Source organism: Betta splendens, chromosome 13 (assembly GCF_900634795.4).
Source record: "Betta splendens chromosome 13, fBetSpl5.4, whole genome shotgun sequence".
Taxonomy (NCBI): domain Eukaryota; kingdom Metazoa; phylum Chordata; class Actinopteri; order Anabantiformes; family Osphronemidae; genus Betta; species Betta splendens.
The window spans coordinates 29,153-47,792 of record NC_040893.2 but is presented as its reverse complement, the minus strand read 5'-3'; the positions used below and the strand labels follow the sequence as shown (position 1 = coordinate 47,792).

The following is an 18,640-nucleotide window of genomic DNA, read 5'->3' as shown; positions in this document are numbered from 1 at the left end:
GGAGCTAAAGATCCCATGTTCAAGCTAGTTAAGTCAAGTTAATTTCGCCAATGTGGGATCAATAAAGTTCAGTTATTATAAAATTCCTACTGTAGTGTAAATGGATGTAAGAAAGGACACAAGCTATGCAAACATTATCATTCAAGCTGACAATGCTTGTCTTCATTTCCCAGGTCGCTCTACCTTACAGAAGAGGGTGATGGCCTTGTTAAGGAGAATAGAGCACCCCACGCCTGGAAATATTGAGGTTAGGTTTAATTTATTTCAATTCATGGGCAATTGTCATGTGAAGCCGTAGATGAGTCAGGCTTGGTATCAGCAGTGGACCTCTACAAAGTTTTATTACCACTGCTGTCTCAACCTGTAGGCATGGGAGGACACATACACTAAATGGGACCAGGTCACCAAGCAGATTCTTAACTTCCCCAAAAGCAAAGCTGATGACGGGCAGGTATGCTAAAAGCTGTTTCCTCTTTCTTTATGAGTGAAGGGAATGTGAGAATGTTGTCTTTATTGCAACCCTAACTGTTTAGTTACTTTTGAATCTTCACTTTATTGTGGAGGAATTGTAAATTAAATGAAACAAAGTCTAAAAATCTTGTTTGTTCAACCAATTGCATTTTATTTGCCTTTTCGAAGGTTGGAAACTCCATGCTAAAACTACCTTCACTGTAATCATCTCGTGGTGAATAAAGGTGTTCTAGTGCAAACCTCTCTATTTTATTACATCATGGAACGGGAAACAGAAAGAGGGACTCTTATACTGGGAGCACATCCACTTGCTTTTATGAACCCAGGTTTTGCTTCAAATACAGGTTTAAATCAGGTTTTGCACAGAAAATTGCTTAGCTTTAAAATGTATTTATGGCAATGTTCTTTAAGGTGAGAACTAAATGCTAACCTGTGTATAGCCAGAGAATCTTTGTTGAATGATAAATCCATGTGTTCCCTGTGTCCCCACAGCAGGAGTGGATAAACATGACGGGATTCCTTTGTGCTCTGGGCGGTGTGTGTCTTCAACAACGAGGCACACCTGGCCCGGCCACGTACAGCCCGCCCATGGGCCAAGTTAATGAGCGCAAGCCCTCCATGATTTCTATGGGTCCTTGTGAGGTGCCCAACCCTGTGGCTTCGGCCACCGCCTGCTCCTATTCTGCCTCCAGCGAATCACCCGTCAGCCGCTTCCTGGATCGACTGCTAGCTCTGCTGGTGTGTGGCCATGACAGGGTAGGCCTCCATGTCCGTACAAACGTTAAGGACCTCCTGGGACTTGAGCTTAGTCCTGCCCTCTACCCCATGCTCTTCAACAAGTTGAGAAACAGCATTGGCAAGTTTTTTGACACGCAGGGTCCGGTAGGTACCACTGTGGAACTGATCATCATGGAATCTACGCATGACATGTCCAAGACTAAACTGAAGTTGCTATTGTGGGAGAGAGGTTAATCTTTTCTGTTTCCAGGTTCCCATCAATGACACTAACACCCAGTTTGTGGAGCAAACCATTGCCATCATGAAGAACCTGTTGGACAACCACACAGAGGGCAGCTCTGAACATCTGGGACAGGCCAGCATTGAGACCATGATGCTCAACCTGGTCAGGTCTGTGTTTGCCCAGAGCTTGTGGTTGCGGGGGGGGTTGTGCAAAGTCTTCATCAAAATTTGTTCATGACCGCTAAATATTAACAATATGATGAGTATTCAGCTGGCATTTATGCCACACAAGAAGGATGAGTGAAGCTCCTTTTGTCCTGGCTGGAGAGTTGGCCTTCTGCAGTCTAGCACCACGTTCATTTGGGTTGCTATCTATCCAAAATATGCTTACTATCACCAGCTGTATTAGCTGATCAGCTTTGTTAGGCCAGGTTTTGGTGTCAGTTTCACACAATGCCTCCATGATGAGCATGGCATGTCTGTGTGCCACCTGTTAGGTACGTGCGTATCCTAGGCAACGTGGTCCATGCAATCCAGGTCAAAACGAAGCTGTGCCAGCTGGTGGAGGTGATGATGGAGAGACGAGATGACCTCTCCTTCTGTCAAGAGATGAAGTTCAGGTCAAAGAAGTTGCACACTCATCAGTTAACAGACCAGTCACCTGTGCTGCTTGTGTCTGCTAGCACTTCAGTAGAGATTAGCACATTCACATGATGCTGCTTGTCAAGACATTAAGGCTCGTTACAGAGCATAAACAATAATTTCTACTGCTGTATGTAGGAACAAGATGGTAGAGTACCTGACTGACTGGGTGATGGGAACATCCAACCAAGCTGCTGATGATGACATCAAATGCCTAACAAGGTTCAACTCTGCAATTTGTGCTCAGCTTAACTAATGCTTTGCATTAAACCAGTGAGCCCCTTCTAATCATTCCTCTATTATGTGTTTGCGCCGTGCAGGGATCTGGACCAGGCCAGTATGGAGGCAGTAGTATCTCTGTTAGCTGGTCTTCCTTTACAGCCAGAGGAGGGGGATGGAGTAGAACTTATGGAGGCCAAATCTCAGCTCTTCCTCAAGTAAGAGGCCAAAAGAAGATGATGAAAAAATCTCAATTTGTTCTCAATGTTAAGTTACTTATACATACATGCATACACATATTTAGAAATGTCCTTTTTCACAATCACCAAAGACATACTTTCCCGTAGTCCTTTATTAATTACTTTCTAAATCTTCTAGATGGTACTGTGATTTTAATAAATGCTGTGCTCATGTTTGTGGTGGCTTTTAGGTACTTCACTCTCTTCATGAACTTGCTAAATGATTGCAGTGAAGTGGAGGATGAGGGTCAGGCAGTGGGAGGAAGAAAGAGAGGAATGTCCCGCCGCCTGGCCTCACTCCGCCACTGCACTGTCCTTGCAATGTCCAATCTGCTCAATGCTAATGTGGACAGCGGCCTCATGCACTCCATCGGTCAGTCAGCTACTTGCTCCCGCCAATTTGTTGGTAGATTGCTAGATTCTTCCCCTAAACACAATGCTGGTTTTATCTTCTCCAGGTCTGGGCTACCACAAGGACCTGCAGACCCGGGCAACCTTCATGGAAGTCCTGACCAAGATCCTGCAGCAGGGGACGGAGTTTGACACACTGGCGGAGACTGTGCTGGCTGACCGCTTTGAGAGACTTGTGGAGCTTGTCACTATGATGGGAGACCAGGGAGAGCTGCCAATTGCTATGGCACTGGCTAATGTGGTCCCAGGGTCTCAGTGGGTGTGTTCCGGTTCACTTATTATTTTGGCAATAGAAACAATCGGTAGCTTATTATTATACTTACAGCATAGAACTACCGTCTTGTGTTCCCAGGACGAGCTGGCCCGTGTCCTGGTGACCCTGTTTGACTCTCGCCACCTACTCTACCAGCTGCTATGGAACATGTTCTCGAAGGAGGTAGAACTGGCTGACTCCATGCAGACTCTGTTCAGAGGAAACAGCCTGGCCAGCAAGATAATGACCTTCTGTTTCAAGGTGGAAAACCAAGCACGTCTTCTGTCATGGTTAGAGAGGTTTAACTTTCAGCGTGCTGTGTTAATAATGTGTTTGATGTCATGGCAGGTATATGGAGCAGCTTATTTGCAGAAGCTCCTGGAGCCTTTATTAAGAGGGGTCATCACCACCCCTGAACACATCAGCTTTGAGGTGGACCCCACCAGGTTAGAATCTGCTTCTCAGCTCTGATAACATCTAAAACTCATTGTTATAAAGAAAATGTAAATAAGATTAGCAAAATTAAAGGCTTATGGCCATGATGCCAAACAGTGACCATGCGTCATTTAACTAACCAGGCTTGAACAAGGTGAGAACCTGGAGGAGAACCAGAGGAACCTGCTACAAATCACTGAGCGGTTCTTTCTGGCCATCATTGGCTCCTCCAGCGAGTTCCCGCCACAGCTCCGCAGTGTTTGCCACTGTCTGTATCAGGTAGAGTACTCCACTTAACTTAACTTCACTTCACTTCACTTCACTTCACTTCACTTCACTTCACTTCACTCACTCACTCACTCACTCACTCACTCAGTTCTCGCACTTCACTCACTCTCTCTCTCACTATCTCACTCACTATTTCTCTCTCACACACACACACACACACACACACACACACACACACACACACACACACACACACACACACACACACACACACACACACAACCTAACAGTCCTTAGCTGCTCACCCAGCATCTCTGCCCTGTTTGTGTAGCCACTTTCACATTTCAAGCTAACGCCTCTGCCACTCTGCGGTCTCCAGCTCCTGCTCTACTCACTGCTCATCACTTGCGTGTAAACATGTGTATAAATGCTTAAGTTGTACACATTTGTAGATAGTTTATATGCTTTCTGTTTGTTTCTTTTAATGTGTCATACATGATTGATCCGTCTTTAAAAACACCTTAGTTGAAAGTGCTGCTTTTAGGCAGTGGTACTACTACACATTATCCAGCTGCAATCCAACATCCCTTTAATATAGTCTCTAGTGATTTGATGACCATAGTATTATATTCATATAATGTAAATCAACATTTTACGAATTGTAGTATTTATTATTTTATCTGTTCGTTAGTTTACGACCAAGGACAGAGAATCCTATTAAGCAACAATTGAACCTGAACATAAAGGTCATCATCTGTCCTGAACAGAACACTGGTGATGGATAAATTAGTCAAATGAAGAAACCAAATGGTCCGCTGGGCCAGCTACCACAGTGATACCTGGCGCATGTGTAATGGATTAAACGCCTGAACTGCGATCTCATCTAATCCTTCATTAGGCCTCAGTCTGTGCTGTTATAGTCAGCTACAGTCTAATAGATCTATGTGCCTCTGGGATCAGCTCGGTGAAGAATGTGTTTGGTCTACAGTAGCAGATCTGATATCTGCCTAGCAGACAAAGAGGTGACATGAAGAGTTGCAGAGATCTAACTCTAACACAGATGACACTCTAATGATGATACACTGTCAGGCTTTATTAAGAAATCAGGGTGCACATTAAATGTGATTATGTCCACCTTTGACAGCACTGATAAGGCTTAGATATGATCACAGAACAGAAGGATGATTAGCCTGGCTATCGGCCACTTCACATCTTACACATTCATGTTTCCTGAAGTTAGGAACTGCCTTTCCACAGACCTCCACTCTGGAAGTCTGTGCACAACTTCACAGCTGCTAAACCTGTAATGTTGTTGTCTTGTTAAAAGGCTAGTGTTAGTGTTTGTTGTAACAGTTGTTGCTGTCCAGGGTCATGTTTTTTACAGAGCATGTGTGGAACTCATCTGTTGTTGTGACATGATGATACACACAGTGCTGTCTCTGAGCACCTTAGCTAGACCTCTCACCAACACTGCTCTTACTGCTAGCTTTGCTACCGCTGCCATGCCCTCACTTTACTGAGAAGGAGCTTCACAGCTCTGCCCCAAACTTAACAACTAATTTAAGACGTTAAGGTCTTCCACTTATTACTAATGCAGACGTCTTTGCACACACATTGGTATCAAGCTCTGGGTTTTGGGGGTTTTCCATGAGGTGACATCTTAGGTTTCTCCTTCTCTGTTCTGGATTTCTGTTCCCCAGTGTGCTGCCACGCACACACGCACTAATTCAAAGCACATCAGCTCATGCATGGACATGCTTCCAATCCCCTGAGCAGCTATGAAGACTAAACTGTCTGCAGTTTTAATGTTGCTGTGTTTGACTAGATGTGAATGTATTTCCATCTGGAGTAATTAGGGCTGTGTGTGTAGCTGCTGCTGTGACCATGATTGTGCTCATCTCTGTTCTGTAGGCTACTTGCCACTCTCTACTGAATAAAGCAACAGTAAAAGAAAAAAAGGAAAACAAAAAAGCAGTAAGTTTGGAGAATCTATTTTACCTCAGACACTTTTCCCTGAAGCAAAAAAGCCTTTTTTTGCATTTTATTCATTTAAATTTTATTTCTTCATTTTAAAAATTGTGTTTTAATTTGGTGTTTCTCTTAAAATGTTTGATTATTTTCTCCATATTCAACTTTGTGTACAATCCTCTCTTAAAATCATTGTACTAATATGGGCACCATTTGATGTGTTTTTTCAATTAACCGCTCCCAGGAAACAGTGGCATTCTCTCTGTCTGCACTCCAGGAGATGTTTTTAGAATATTTCATCTGGCCTTAAATCCTTTCTCCCCAGCGAATGACTCATTTGAAAAAAATTAGCTGTGACACACCCCTACACCTGCTCCAGTATACAGTACATGGATATGGGGAAGGGTAGATTGGTTTGAAGATAAGGTATTCTGATAAACTGGCCTCCCTCAGTCTGTCACGGGTTTATTCCTTTGCTGAAAGATCGAGTCTTACCTTTCCCACATTCCTGAAAAGTGTGGTATGTCAACACAATCAGTCTTGAGTTAGTAATAATCTGAGCATCAGGACACATTGAAGGACAGAACATGATGATAAAAATATGTTTCTTGGGACTGTATGGATTTAGGAAACATTGTCAGTTTAAAACCTTCTAATATCTGGTTCTCACAAAACGTTGGTGTCTGTGTGGAAAGGTTTATCTTTTAGCTTCTAGCATTGGTGTGTGTTGCAGTCACTGAATTCGAGAAAACAGAGGCTTTGCCTGCATGTGCATTGTGTCTGACAGCAGCTTGAATAATATGTGTAGTCTATTCTGTGGAGAAAGCAGATCCTCAACTAGCCTGGAACAACTCATTCACAGTGGATTGTCATCGTATTAAGCCTTTTTTCAGTATGTTTATTACACTTTCTTCATAGCTTCACAAAATTGGCTCCTAATAGCCTGAGTTTTGTAGTGATGTCAATACTTTTTGTTGATGCTATTACATTAGAAGCTCCTTGAAAACAATGCATTAATCTAAAATGGAATTCAACACTTATAATAAATATAATATATATAAATATAATATAATTGCAACAGAGAGTGAATAAAAAGATTACATGCTTCACTGAGTAATCTGATTCACACCTCTGAATGTCCTCCCTTTTTGAACACTTTACTGTTATTTATATATTATATTATAATTTGAGATAGATAGAATTGTCTTTGCTGCCTCCAACGATAAAGAGAAAATATAGTTTTTCATCCATCTGATGCCCAATGTGGGATCACTAAAGTTCAGTAGTTGTTGTTGTTGTTGTTGTTGTTGATATCTGTTTTATACGGTAGTCTGTAGGAACGTTGAAAAAAAAAATAGAAAAATAAGTCACGTGAATGGAGCAATACCCTAAATTTAAAGGCTCACTTAATTGAATTGAATTAAAAGTTTGCACAAAAATAGAAAACCGCTTTAAAATTAAATGCTTCTAGGAAAAGAAATGTCTCACTCCAAAGTACAAGTGGCAGTGCTGTAAAATAACAGGGCTGGGAAGGTAACACTGTCACTTCTGTCTGTCTGTGCAGAGTTTGTTTGGCTGTTTGTAGTGAAACTGACAATATTTGACGTGTTTGGATTTGTAACATGTTTTGTTGTGATCACGGATGTTTTTGCATCTTTTATGGTGGATATCAAAATTTAGAATTGTGCTATGAGAGATTGCTACAGCTTAATGAGTTGCCCTTTTTGATAAGTTTGATAAGCCATCGTTCCCTTAAGCATAAACTGCAGAGGCTCTGGTTGTAAAAACACTTTAAGCCTTTATTAGTCCCACATTGTGCATGTTTCCCACATGCACAATGTGGGAGGGGGGCTAGTGTGGCACCAGGCCACCTTACATGGTGCCTGCAGGAAGACAGGACCAACAACTCACCATCTTACTCTCTAGACATAGCTTCATTCACGATTCGTGCCGTGCTATAAAGCCTCTGTGCTTTCGGCTACAACTCTGTTACATGATTGCATTGGCTACGTTAGTTTCCAGCCTGTATAATTTGAGACAAGGCTTTATTTTCAGGTGGACACCATTGCCCTTTGTAATTTGCCATCATTTCGCCTTTGAGCTTTTCAATTTAAAGCTGTTTTTTGTTGCACTAACTCTATTTATTTAGGAAGAATTTATTTTGTCATTTAAAGCAAGAGATAATTCTTGTGTCTAAAGCAGTTAATCCTATTTAGATGTGTATTCATACTTTAATGTCATCCTAAAGTTGGGTCAACCGCACGTGTCTGCCTTCCTACGGTAGATAGCTGATCATCACAGACCTTGTTCTGGAGACAAAGGTGGAGTCACATGTGGTGACTTCACACCTATTCTTCCTACTTTCTTCTGCATAAAGAGGTTTTTCATGTGGTGGTAAGTGAATGTGGGGCTGTTTTTTGCTCATACATGCACTTATTTCACAAACAAACACTCCACCTACTACTCTAAAGGAAGAACTTGTGTTCAACTTCATGTTGTGAACATATACAGACGTGGACAAAATTGTTGGTACCCTTCGATCAATGAAAGAAAAACTCACAATGGTCACAGAAATAACTTTAATCTGATAAAAGTAATAATAAATAAAAATTCTATAAATGTTAACCAATGAAAGTCAGACATAGTTGTTCAACCATGCTTCAACAGAATTATTTTAAAAAATAATCTCATGAAACAGGCATGGACGAAAATGATGGTACCCCTAGAAAACACTGAAAATAATGTGACCAAAGGGACATGTTAATTCAAGGTGTGTCCACTAATTAGCATCACAGGTGTCTACAACCTTGTAATCAGTCAGTGGGCCTATATATATGGCTCCAGGTAGTCACTGTGTTGTTTGGTGATATGGTGTGTACCACACTCAACATGGACCAGAGGAAGCAAAGGAAAGAGTTGTCTCAAGAGATCAGAAAGAAAATTATAGACGAGCATGTTAAAGGTAAAGGCTATAAGACCATCTCCAAGCAACTACATGTTCCTGTGATTACAGTTGCACATATTATTCAGAAGTTTAAGATCCATGGCACTATAGCCCGAGGAAAATTTATGACAAATCTAAGAGACGGATAATTCGAATGGTAACAAAAGAGCCTAGAAAGACTTCTAAAGAGATTCAAGGTGAACTTCATGCTCAAGGAACATCAGTGTCAGATCGCACCATCCGTCGTTGTTTGAGCCAAAGTGGACTACATGGGAGACGACCAAGGAGGACACCATTGTTGAAAACTAATCATAAAAAAGCAAGACTGGAATATGCCAAACTACATGTTGACAAGCCACAAAGCTTCTTGTCTCATCTGTCCTATGGACAGATGAGACAAAAATCTAACTTTTTGCCAAGGCACATCAGCTGTATGTTCACAGACGAAAAAATGAAGCATATCAAGAAAAGAACACTGTCCCTACTGTGAAACATGGATGAGGCTCCGTTATGTTTTGGGGCTGCTTTGCTGCGTCTGGCACAGGGTGTCTTGAATCTGTGCAGGGTACAATGAAATCTCAAGACTATCAAGGGATTCTAGAGAGAAATGTACTGGCCAGTGTCAGAAAGCTTGGTCTCAGTCGCAGGTCATGGGTCTTGCAACAGGACAATGACCCAAAACACACTGCTAAAAACACCCAAGAATGGCTAAGAGGAAAAAATTGGACTATTCTAAAGTGGCCTTCTATGAGCCCTGACCTCAATCCTATTGAGCATCTTTGGAAGGCGCTGAAACATGCAGTCTGGTAAAGGCACCCTTCAAACCGGACACAACTGGAGCAGGTTGCTCATGAGGAGTGGGCCAAAATACCTGCTGAGAGGTGCAGAAGTCTCATTGACAGTTACAGGAAGCGTTTGATTGCAGTGATTGCCTCAAAAGGTTGTGCAACAAAATATTAAGTTAGGGGTACCATCATTTTTGTCCATGCCTGTTTCATGAGTTTATTTTTTTAAATAATTCTGTTGAAGCATGGTTGAACAACAATGTCTGACTTTCATTGGTTAACATTTAAAGAATTTTTATTTATTATTACTTTTGTCAGATTAAAGTTATTTTTTGTGTCCATTGTGAGTTTTTCTTTCATTGATCGAAGGGTACCAACAATTTTGTCCACGTCTGTAATTGTATAAACATGCTGACATCTGACAGTTGGAGTTGTTTGGACAAGTGTAAATCGAGCTGAACATAGCTGCTGAACTTATCGATAGGGCCAAAGATGCTCAGTCTGGAAATTGGCTCCTTTGGATCTCCTATTTCCTATTGCCCATTTTGCTTCTCCCTTATGTGTGTTGGACGTTCCCTTAAATTGTATACAGGTTGTGACAAATAACTACATTAGGGCAATATTGACTGCATTATAAAAGTAATGCAGAAACAAATAAAGGATCATTGGTGCCAAACTGGAGCTTCTAAAAACAAATGCAGAGCGTGACTTTGTGTGTTACTGTTCAAATCACCTTTTAGGTTGTCTCACAGAGACAAGTGGTTTTTGTTTGAGAGATCAGAGAATGTCCACCCGCAGCAGCATCTCTAGAACAGACTATAAAACTGTTGGAACTATGGAACCTGCTGCAGGTCCTGATGGTTGATGAGGGTTTGACATTTCTGCTGATGAGGTAGATTACATGTCTTCATTTGTGGTGTTTGTTGGAATCTTGGTGGGGGATCTGCATTGTCCAATTCTGGCCAGCTTTGCCTCTAACCGACATGTGATGTGGGTTTGTTTGGTATTTTTAAATGGAACTATTCATCCACTGCTTTGCTGCACAGCTCATGACTATGTTCCAGTTGTCCATGTCCAATTTGTTAGGTGATGTCCACTGTTCATTCTTCATGGTTGGGTTTCTAGTTCTGCTAATTCTCTCTGGTCGTCTTGGGCCATAACTTGAGTCAGAACCCTTTTTGCTTTGGTTGCAGTGATTAATTCACCTCATGTCATTCTGCACTGTTTTTTCCTTCTCATTCCTGCATCACCACTTCACTCTGCTCTTTTACATATAATATATGTATTTTGTTATTCTCAACATTTCCTTGTTTGCTATTTACCTAAATACAATTTCAATATTTTCTTCTTTCCTTTGCTCATACCTGTTCCCCTACTCAACCCATTTGCTTTGGTTCTTTCTATTCTACATTTCCTGTCTTCCCTTCTACTGTCTTCACCTTCTTCTCAGGTGGTAAGTCAGCGCTTCCCACAGAACAGCATTGGTGCGGTGGGCAGTGCCATGTTCCTGCGCTTTGTCAACCCAGCCATTGTATCCCCCTACGAGGCTGGAATCTTGGACAAGAAACCTCAGCCCAGGATAGAACGGGGACTTAAGCTTATGTCCAAGGTAAGGCGGGTTTACTTGGTGGCTCCTGTGGTGCTAGTTTGTTTGTAGGGTTCAGTATTTCCATTCCACCTATCTATAATCCCTGTGCTAGTTGGATTAAAAGAATATTGGAGTTCACACTGCTATCAAATTACATGACAATATTGTAACAGAAACTGTTATAGAAGGTAGTATCAAATTTAATACGCTCTATTTGTATTGTTTCCCTCAGATTTTGCAGAGCATTGCAAATCATGTCTTGTTTACAAAAGAAGAACACATGAGGCCTTTTAATGACTTTGTGAAGAGCAACTTTGACTCAGCTCGGAGGTAAGACCTGTACCATGTCATGCAGAATACTCATCAGTCAAGTATGGCTATAAACCAAGCTTGACATCAACACATGGCTTAGAGCAGTGGTCAATAAGACTAAGAGATTTTTTCTGACAACAAGCTGATGTGTTAAGCAGGAACACTACTTACAAATGATGCAGAACAGCTGGTACGATTGGATACACACAGTGAAGTGTCTGTTGGCAGAGCAGACATTCACCCACATTACTGCACACCCACGTGTGCAGTAATGTGTGCAGTACTGTACCATAAGCTGATCATCAAGCACTGTCAACAGTCAGTGAGTTAAAGAAAACTGATCAGCTTTTTTCATTAGTGTGTATTGTGTGAGGGCATTTTTTTTAAGCCAGGAATTCTCTTTTTAACTCGTCACAACAGCCTCAATTTTCACATAAACATATTTTTTTTTCACTAAGCCGCAGTTGTACTTTGTTCTTTCTAATGATGTACGGGAGAAACGCAGAAGGACTGACATGTTTAAAATTGCGACTGTGGCCACAATTATTACTCCTCAAACACAAAAATAACACCAGTTGCTAAATACAGCCTTGGCATTCAAAAAGTTGATTTTTTGTCACAACCTTTATGGTTTAGCTGTAACAAGCCTGTTAAGCAGGGGTGCAAATCAGCTTTACTACAACTCACTGAGCTGATCTGTGGAGTTTCCCTTATTTGGAGAACCGTCTATAGCTATACTATACTGTACTTCTATTTTATCAACCACTTTCAGAAATTTTCAGAGGGAGGGAGAGAGAGAGGACTAACAATTATTGCCAGTGACCTGAACCATCTCAAGTTTTATCAAATTGGAAGGTTTTAGGACGGATCTTAAAGATGGGAGAGTGTGTCATCTTATCAACCCTGGACAGGAAGCTGGTTCCACGGCAGAGGAGCTTGGTAGCTAAAAGCTCTGTTTCCCATTCTACATTTAAAGACTCTAGGAACCACAAGTTGCCCAGTGTTCTGCTGGGAGCACAAGGAACTATGATGTCTTTAAGCTAAGAAGGAGCTTTATCATTGAGTCCTTTGTATGTGAGTAGGAGAATTTCAAATTTCTACTTTTTTTTGGACTCTAGGAACTTGTGGTTCCTAGAGTCCAACAGCGTTGCCAGATAAACATCTGTTATAGTAGGATTTCTTTCCAGCTGCTGTAAGGTCAATTATGCTAAATTCAGAAGTTAATAAGAAATTATCAGATAAGAGGGTTTTGAGGAAGAGCTATTAAATTATAAATTTCAACCCCATAGGTCATGACAAGATCGAGGGTATGATTAAAACAATGAGTGGGTTCATTTACATGCTGAGTAAAACCAATAGTGTCTAGTAAGGAGTTAAAAGCAGTGCTGAGACAGTTACTGTCAACATCTACATGAATGTTAAAGTCTCCCACTACAATGACTTTATCTGTGCTAAGAACTAAGTTAGATAAGAATTCAGTTAAGAACTCTGAATATAGAGCAGGAGGACGGTAAACAATACAAAACACAACTGGCTTCTGGGTTTTAGAGTCTAGGTGAGAAAGGCTCAGAGTGAGGCTCTCAAATGAGTCTAGGAGTAATTAATAAATCTGTGTTATAAATTGCTGCTACTCTGCCACCTCTACCTGTACTTCTAGGAACATGATAGTTGATGTGACTCATTGAAGTCGACTTATTTAAAGTAACATATTCATCCTGCTGCAGTCAGGTTTCAGTGAGACAGAACAGATCTATGTGATGGTCACTTATCATGTCATGTATTAACAAGGATTTAGATGAGAGAGATCTGATATTTAATAAACCACACTTTATTAACTTACTGTTACTTTGTTCTGTAAGAGTACCTGTTTTGATATTTATTAAATTCTGGTAAGTCACACCTCTTTGATTTGTGTGTAACTTGTATAGTTTAGGTGGTCGGGGAGCAGACACATTCTCTATGCGATAACTAAGACTAGGAGTGGGTGGCGGCTGTAGAGAACATGCAGAGAGGCGTGTAAGACTGCAACTCTGCGTTCTGGGTTCCACTCTGAGTTGTCACGGAGAGGGGAGGCTAAGCAACATGGCCATGTTACTAGAGAGCAGAGAGTCTCCGTTCAACATGGGATGGATGCCGTCTCTTATAATCAGCCCAGGTTTTCCCCCAAAAGTGCTACAATTAGCCACAAAGCCCACACAGTTTGCAGGACATCACCTAGACAACCAGCGGTGGAGCGATGACAGCTGGCTATACATGTCATCGCTGGTCACATTGGGGAGGGGTCCAGAGAAAACTACGGAGTCTGACATTGTTTTGGCGAATGAACACACCGACTCAATGTTAGTTTTAGTGACTTCCGATTGGCGTAACTGACAGTCATTAGCTCCTGTGTGTATTACGATCTTAGCGTACTTACGCTTATCCTTAGACAGGAGCTTAAGATAAGACTCAATGTCGCCCGCTTTGGCCCCAGGCAAACACTTAACTATGACCGCTGGATTCTCTAACTTTACGTTTCGGACTACGGAGTCACCAATGATCAGAGTGGGTTTCTCAGCGGGTGTATCGCTAAGTGGGGAAAATCTGGTTGAACATGAACTGGTTGGTTGTGAACTGTGGGCGCCTCCCTAAAGCTACGTTTCTTACGAGCACTGACCCAGTCAATACCCAGCTGTCTGGGACCTGCCGTGGGACTGGTAGCAGCTAAGCTAGGAGGCTCCACAACGGCTAAAGGGACCTGGCTAGCTGGCCTGTTTTCTAAGGTGCGAAGCCGTGACTCTTAACTCTAACAACCTCGCCTCCAAACCTGCAACTAGCGTACACTTATTACAGATACCATTACCATCACTAAAGGAGGCAGAGGATAAGCTAAACATAAGACACACAGCACCGAACAGAGCGAGAAGGAGAGGAAAAGGGGGAAGACATGGCAGGAAAGTAAGCTAGGAGCTACGCTAGCGGAGAAAACACTTAGATAACAGTGAAAATTAGCAGGACGTTTAATGAAAGGAAAGGATGCTTGAGTGTTACAAGCTTGTTTTGCAACTCTTAGCAGTCACTACCAGATATAAAACGATAGTATTTAGAAAAGAGCGGAGAGTAACGCCGTACACACAGCGGCTGCCAACCTCAGTAACCGGAAGTGACGCGATACGTTTACCCTCAGTCAGCCAATATGCCTTAACAATCACAGTGATCAGATTGTGTGTTCAGCAACAAAGAAAGAAAACAACACAACAATAAAACAATTATTGATCCCCTAAGAGTTCTACTCTGCTCAGACTTAAAGAATGCCTATGCCTTACTCCAGCATTGTGTGCGTACGCGCGCTGTTGCTGTCCGGTCCAGATGTGCGTTGCGGTTATCGCGTCGTGATCAGCAGAGGCAGCAGCGGGTGAGACGATTAAGCTGGCCGTTTCCTGCCAGGTGACTGGAAGTAGATGGGTGATCAGGCCCGTTGGTTCAGCTGCTGGCTGCGGTGGATTCTCCAGGCGTGCCGGGGGCAGAGGGAAGCTCCAGGTGGACGGAGGCGACGGAGAGAGGGAGGAGAGGAAGGGTGGATAGAACAAGGGGAAGGGACAGCAAGGGCTGGAGAGAACAAGGGACAGAAAGAACACGGGACGAGTCTTTGGTTACGGCAGCTTTTTATAACCATGTTTTCGGTCACGCCTGTCCCATTGTGTGGTCCAAACAGGATGGCTGATTTCCGCGTTCCTCCGCCGTTTGTCGCTTGTATCAACGGGGAGTTCGGACGTCTCAGCGGGGTTGCCAAGTATGGTACCCCGGCCTGGCGCCTGGTTTAGGTGCTCAAATATAAAATCTCTTTGTTTCAACTCACTACAATCAGGATGAAGACATTACATGCAGGCCCTCAGTATTTCCTTTGTTTGGGGAATGTATGTGGGACCTTAATAATGATTCTGTTAATAACAGTTTATACACGAGGTCCCCCAACACTCTTACCGTTCTCCGTCGTCCTGTCCACTCCCATCAGTTGAATTCCGTCCAGGACCACGGCCGTGTCCGGTGTTAGCGCTGTTAGCCATGTCTCTATAAACACCATGACGCTAGCTTGCCGTAATTCCCTCTGATGAGAGCACTTAGCTTGTCCATCTTGTAAGGATTTAAACTCACGTTCCCCATGACGATAGGCGGCAGGGTGGGTTGGTACCGTCTCCTTTTAGCCCGACAAAGAGCCCGGGTTCCCCCTCTTCTCCGCTTAAGCTCGCGAGGAACCTCAGGCCTTTTTCTGTGTAGCATCGGCGCGTTGGGCATGCAGCTGGTCCCTGGTGTAAACAATGGGACTGTGGCTTTGTGCAGAGTTCCTAGACGCGAGAGCGAAAAATGTAGAAAAAATTTAAAAGAGCACAGCAAACTCCACAGGTTTGATCTCCATAGTGCAGTACCTACATTCACACACTCATACACGCAAGAATGAAAAAGTGCGGAAAAATATAAGAAACAAAGTAAATGGTTACAACGTAACCGGGGGCTGCCGCTCGGGGGCGGTGCTAATCTACCAATTAAAATCTTCTGTTGCCTAAGGAATTACCTTACAGATGGTAAATCTACATATATTCACTCCTGAGCTCAGCAGATGTTCGTGTACCAACAGTCTGCAGTGATTTTTGGTTGACAACCTCCTTGCCCTCCTTGGGTTGTGCCCTCCTGCAGTATAGAAAAAGGCAATGCTACCTTTATTGTAAATTGTATTATTGTAATGGTCCTACAAATATAATGGCTATGTTACACAAGCTATAGGTAACTGACTAGATAAGCAACACTTACTGTAGAGATGTGACTAATTAGCAACTAGGTTTGAGGCAAAGTACCACACAATTGCAACAGACCCAGACTGCTCGGGCGGATCAGGCAACCGATCTCTGGTTCTAGCTGACAACAAGCCGACACCACTGGTGTTCCGCGCACGTGTGTTGGGTTATAGCAACTCAAGGCAGCACATTTCATTTCTCGACAAAGGTATTTGATTGCAGCAGCCTACAGCAGCGCATTTCAAGGGGACAAATGCCCTTTTGACTGGCTGTAGCCGTTAGCATAGCTAGGTTTTAGCTTGCCTCACACATATGGGTTACTACATTTTAAACAGACAAACTGATATATTAAGACATCATAAGTTTCAAGCATGTACTTACAACAGCGAGTGGATGTTGGATTGTAGGAACAGATCCTTTCTTCACCAGGAGCCAAGAAGCAAACCCAGCATTGTAGCCCCCTCGTTCTCAAAGCAGTCTGAGGTGAAATGAAGTCCACATACTAATGCTGAGGCAGTGTTGCAGTCGCAGGTCTGTTAAAAATAAAAGTAATCCACAAAGTCCTCAATTGCTGACCTGTTGGTAGGTTGAATAGGTTTTGGTGGCGGCAAAAACGGTGCAGTTGCCGCCATGTTCGTCTGTTCACGGTGAGTGAGAGGGGATAATGACGTGAGTTCAGTTTTGGTTCGGTATCATCATAGGGGTGGTGGTCGACTTGCTTTGATCACATTGGAGAAAAGTACAAATTGTGGAAAAAAAGGAGTAAATACACTTCTACCGTGCTCAGTGTGTGTGTGTAAACGTGACCAATCGAGTCATAGGAATGCTCCAGAATGTCTAAAAAGTGGATTTTGCATGATCTGTCCCCTTTAAACAACTCCTAATTTTCTTCAGATACATTCATCTATGCTTTACATGCTTCAGCTATTCAACTTTTTAAATTATAAGATACTTTCTGCAATTCTTCAGGAATACATTCAGCATGGAAGCATTTACTATGCATTTTCCTATGGCAATGCTTTATCTAGTTATAGTTTGTTTCTTTCGTACGTTTTTTGTAAGTTAACATAGCATACTTTCAGCTACAGAAACCGTTAAAATATCAAAATATTTAGCTTTTAAAGGAGAAGTGTGCTTTCATGTACCTTTTTCATTACATTTCATATTTTTTAAGTTATTAAGCTTTTTTCAACAATTTCTCCCCATTGAAAGCCACAGTTTTTAATCTATGAACATAATTTTTTACTCGTTTCTAGCCATACTTCTGTAGCTGCCTTAAAGCGCTGAGAGTTCCAGAATTCCTCTTATAGACCCTATGTGTATCTCTGAAAAAGTCTCAGACAAATGCAGAGGTACAACATTTTAAAATCTCAAGTGTTGCCACAATTTTTAGTTTTCAAACATAAAACTTACATCAGTTGCTCATTAAACCTCTGCTTTAAAAAAGTTGAGTTATTTTTGTGAAAGGTATTATGGTTTTGCTGTAACAAGCCTGTATAATAGCAGTGCAACTCAGCGTTCACAGAGCAGAATAAACCTGATTTTCCCGGTTTTCGTCTCCATGGCAACGGCGCAGCTGCAGCTTTGACTGACAGCTCAAACTTGCTCAGTGTAGCAGCTCTATGCATACTACTGATTAGTTCATTGAACTGTTGAATTGTTTAGTAATTAATCAGACTTACTCTGAATCTATTCAAAATAAAAGCACCAATCCATGTTTTTTAGCTTAAATAGCACAATTTTTGCTGTTAAATGTGTGTGGCTAGTTAATGAGACATTTGCACTTTAGGTATTAATAACACACACACACCTCTTCCATGTCCTTTAAAAATAAAAACACCAATTGAATGTTTTGGCTTTAAGTGTTGGGGATATGCGAGGCGCACAAATTATAATAATTGGATTTATGGCTCCTGACTGGAGATAACTGGAGATGTGAATCTAGATTATGTTTATAATTTAGATTCACAAAATTTGGTTATTAGCTTAAATATTATAACTATATATGATGATTGTCTATAGTTTTGTAAGTGAAACACTTGGTTATGATTAATTAATATTAATTACATTGAGAATTAATTAATTTACGGGGCACCACCCTGTTACTAGTGACCGAATACCAATTTGGAATAGCCAATACAGTCTCAATTGTATTTAAGTTAGTTGAAGGGGGAACTCCGTACCACAGCCGACTCAATTTACCATTGCTGCAAAACCATATACAAATAATCACAGACAACGACCAATTAAATTATGAACGCTTTATTAAACAACTAATATTAACGCCAGTATCAACAATATCTTGAAAAACTCAGCAAATCACAATCGCCGTTTGTCGCTTGTATCAGCAGAGAGTCCGGACGTCTCAGCGAGGGAGCCAGGTATTGTTCCCCAGCCTGGCGCCTGGTTTAGA

At 41.9% G+C, this 18,640-nt stretch overlaps 1 protein-coding gene across 3 annotated transcripts in view; it reads left to right on the top strand.

The window, feature by feature from the left end:
* nf1a (neurofibromin 1a) overlaps window positions 1–18,640 on the top strand; it is a 59,076-nt gene that overhangs the window by 11,560 nt on the left and 28,876 nt on the right. For 2 of the 3 annotated variants that reach the window (XM_029170131.3, XM_029170130.3), the window contains exons 18-32: window positions 174–247; window positions 368–451; window positions 964–1,353; window positions 1,460–1,599; window positions 1,929–2,051; window positions 2,212–2,295; window positions 2,394–2,510; window positions 2,723–2,904; window positions 2,990–3,201; window positions 3,295–3,456; window positions 3,544–3,641; window positions 3,774–3,909; window positions 5,770–5,832; window positions 11,006–11,164; window positions 11,376–11,473. In XM_029170131.3, coding sequence (XP_029025964.1) covers window positions 174–247; window positions 368–451; window positions 964–1,353; window positions 1,460–1,599; window positions 1,929–2,051; window positions 2,212–2,295; window positions 2,394–2,510; window positions 2,723–2,904; window positions 2,990–3,201; window positions 3,295–3,456; window positions 3,544–3,641; window positions 3,774–3,909; window positions 5,770–5,832; window positions 11,006–11,164; window positions 11,376–11,473 — 2,122 coding nt within the window. The remainder of the gene's footprint in view (window positions 1–173; window positions 248–367; window positions 452–963; window positions 1,354–1,459; window positions 1,600–1,928; window positions 2,052–2,211; window positions 2,296–2,393; window positions 2,511–2,722; window positions 2,905–2,989; window positions 3,202–3,294; window positions 3,457–3,543; window positions 3,642–3,773; window positions 3,910–5,769; window positions 5,833–11,005; window positions 11,165–11,375; window positions 11,474–18,640) is intronic. The other variant, XM_055513756.1, reaches the window with a different exon arrangement.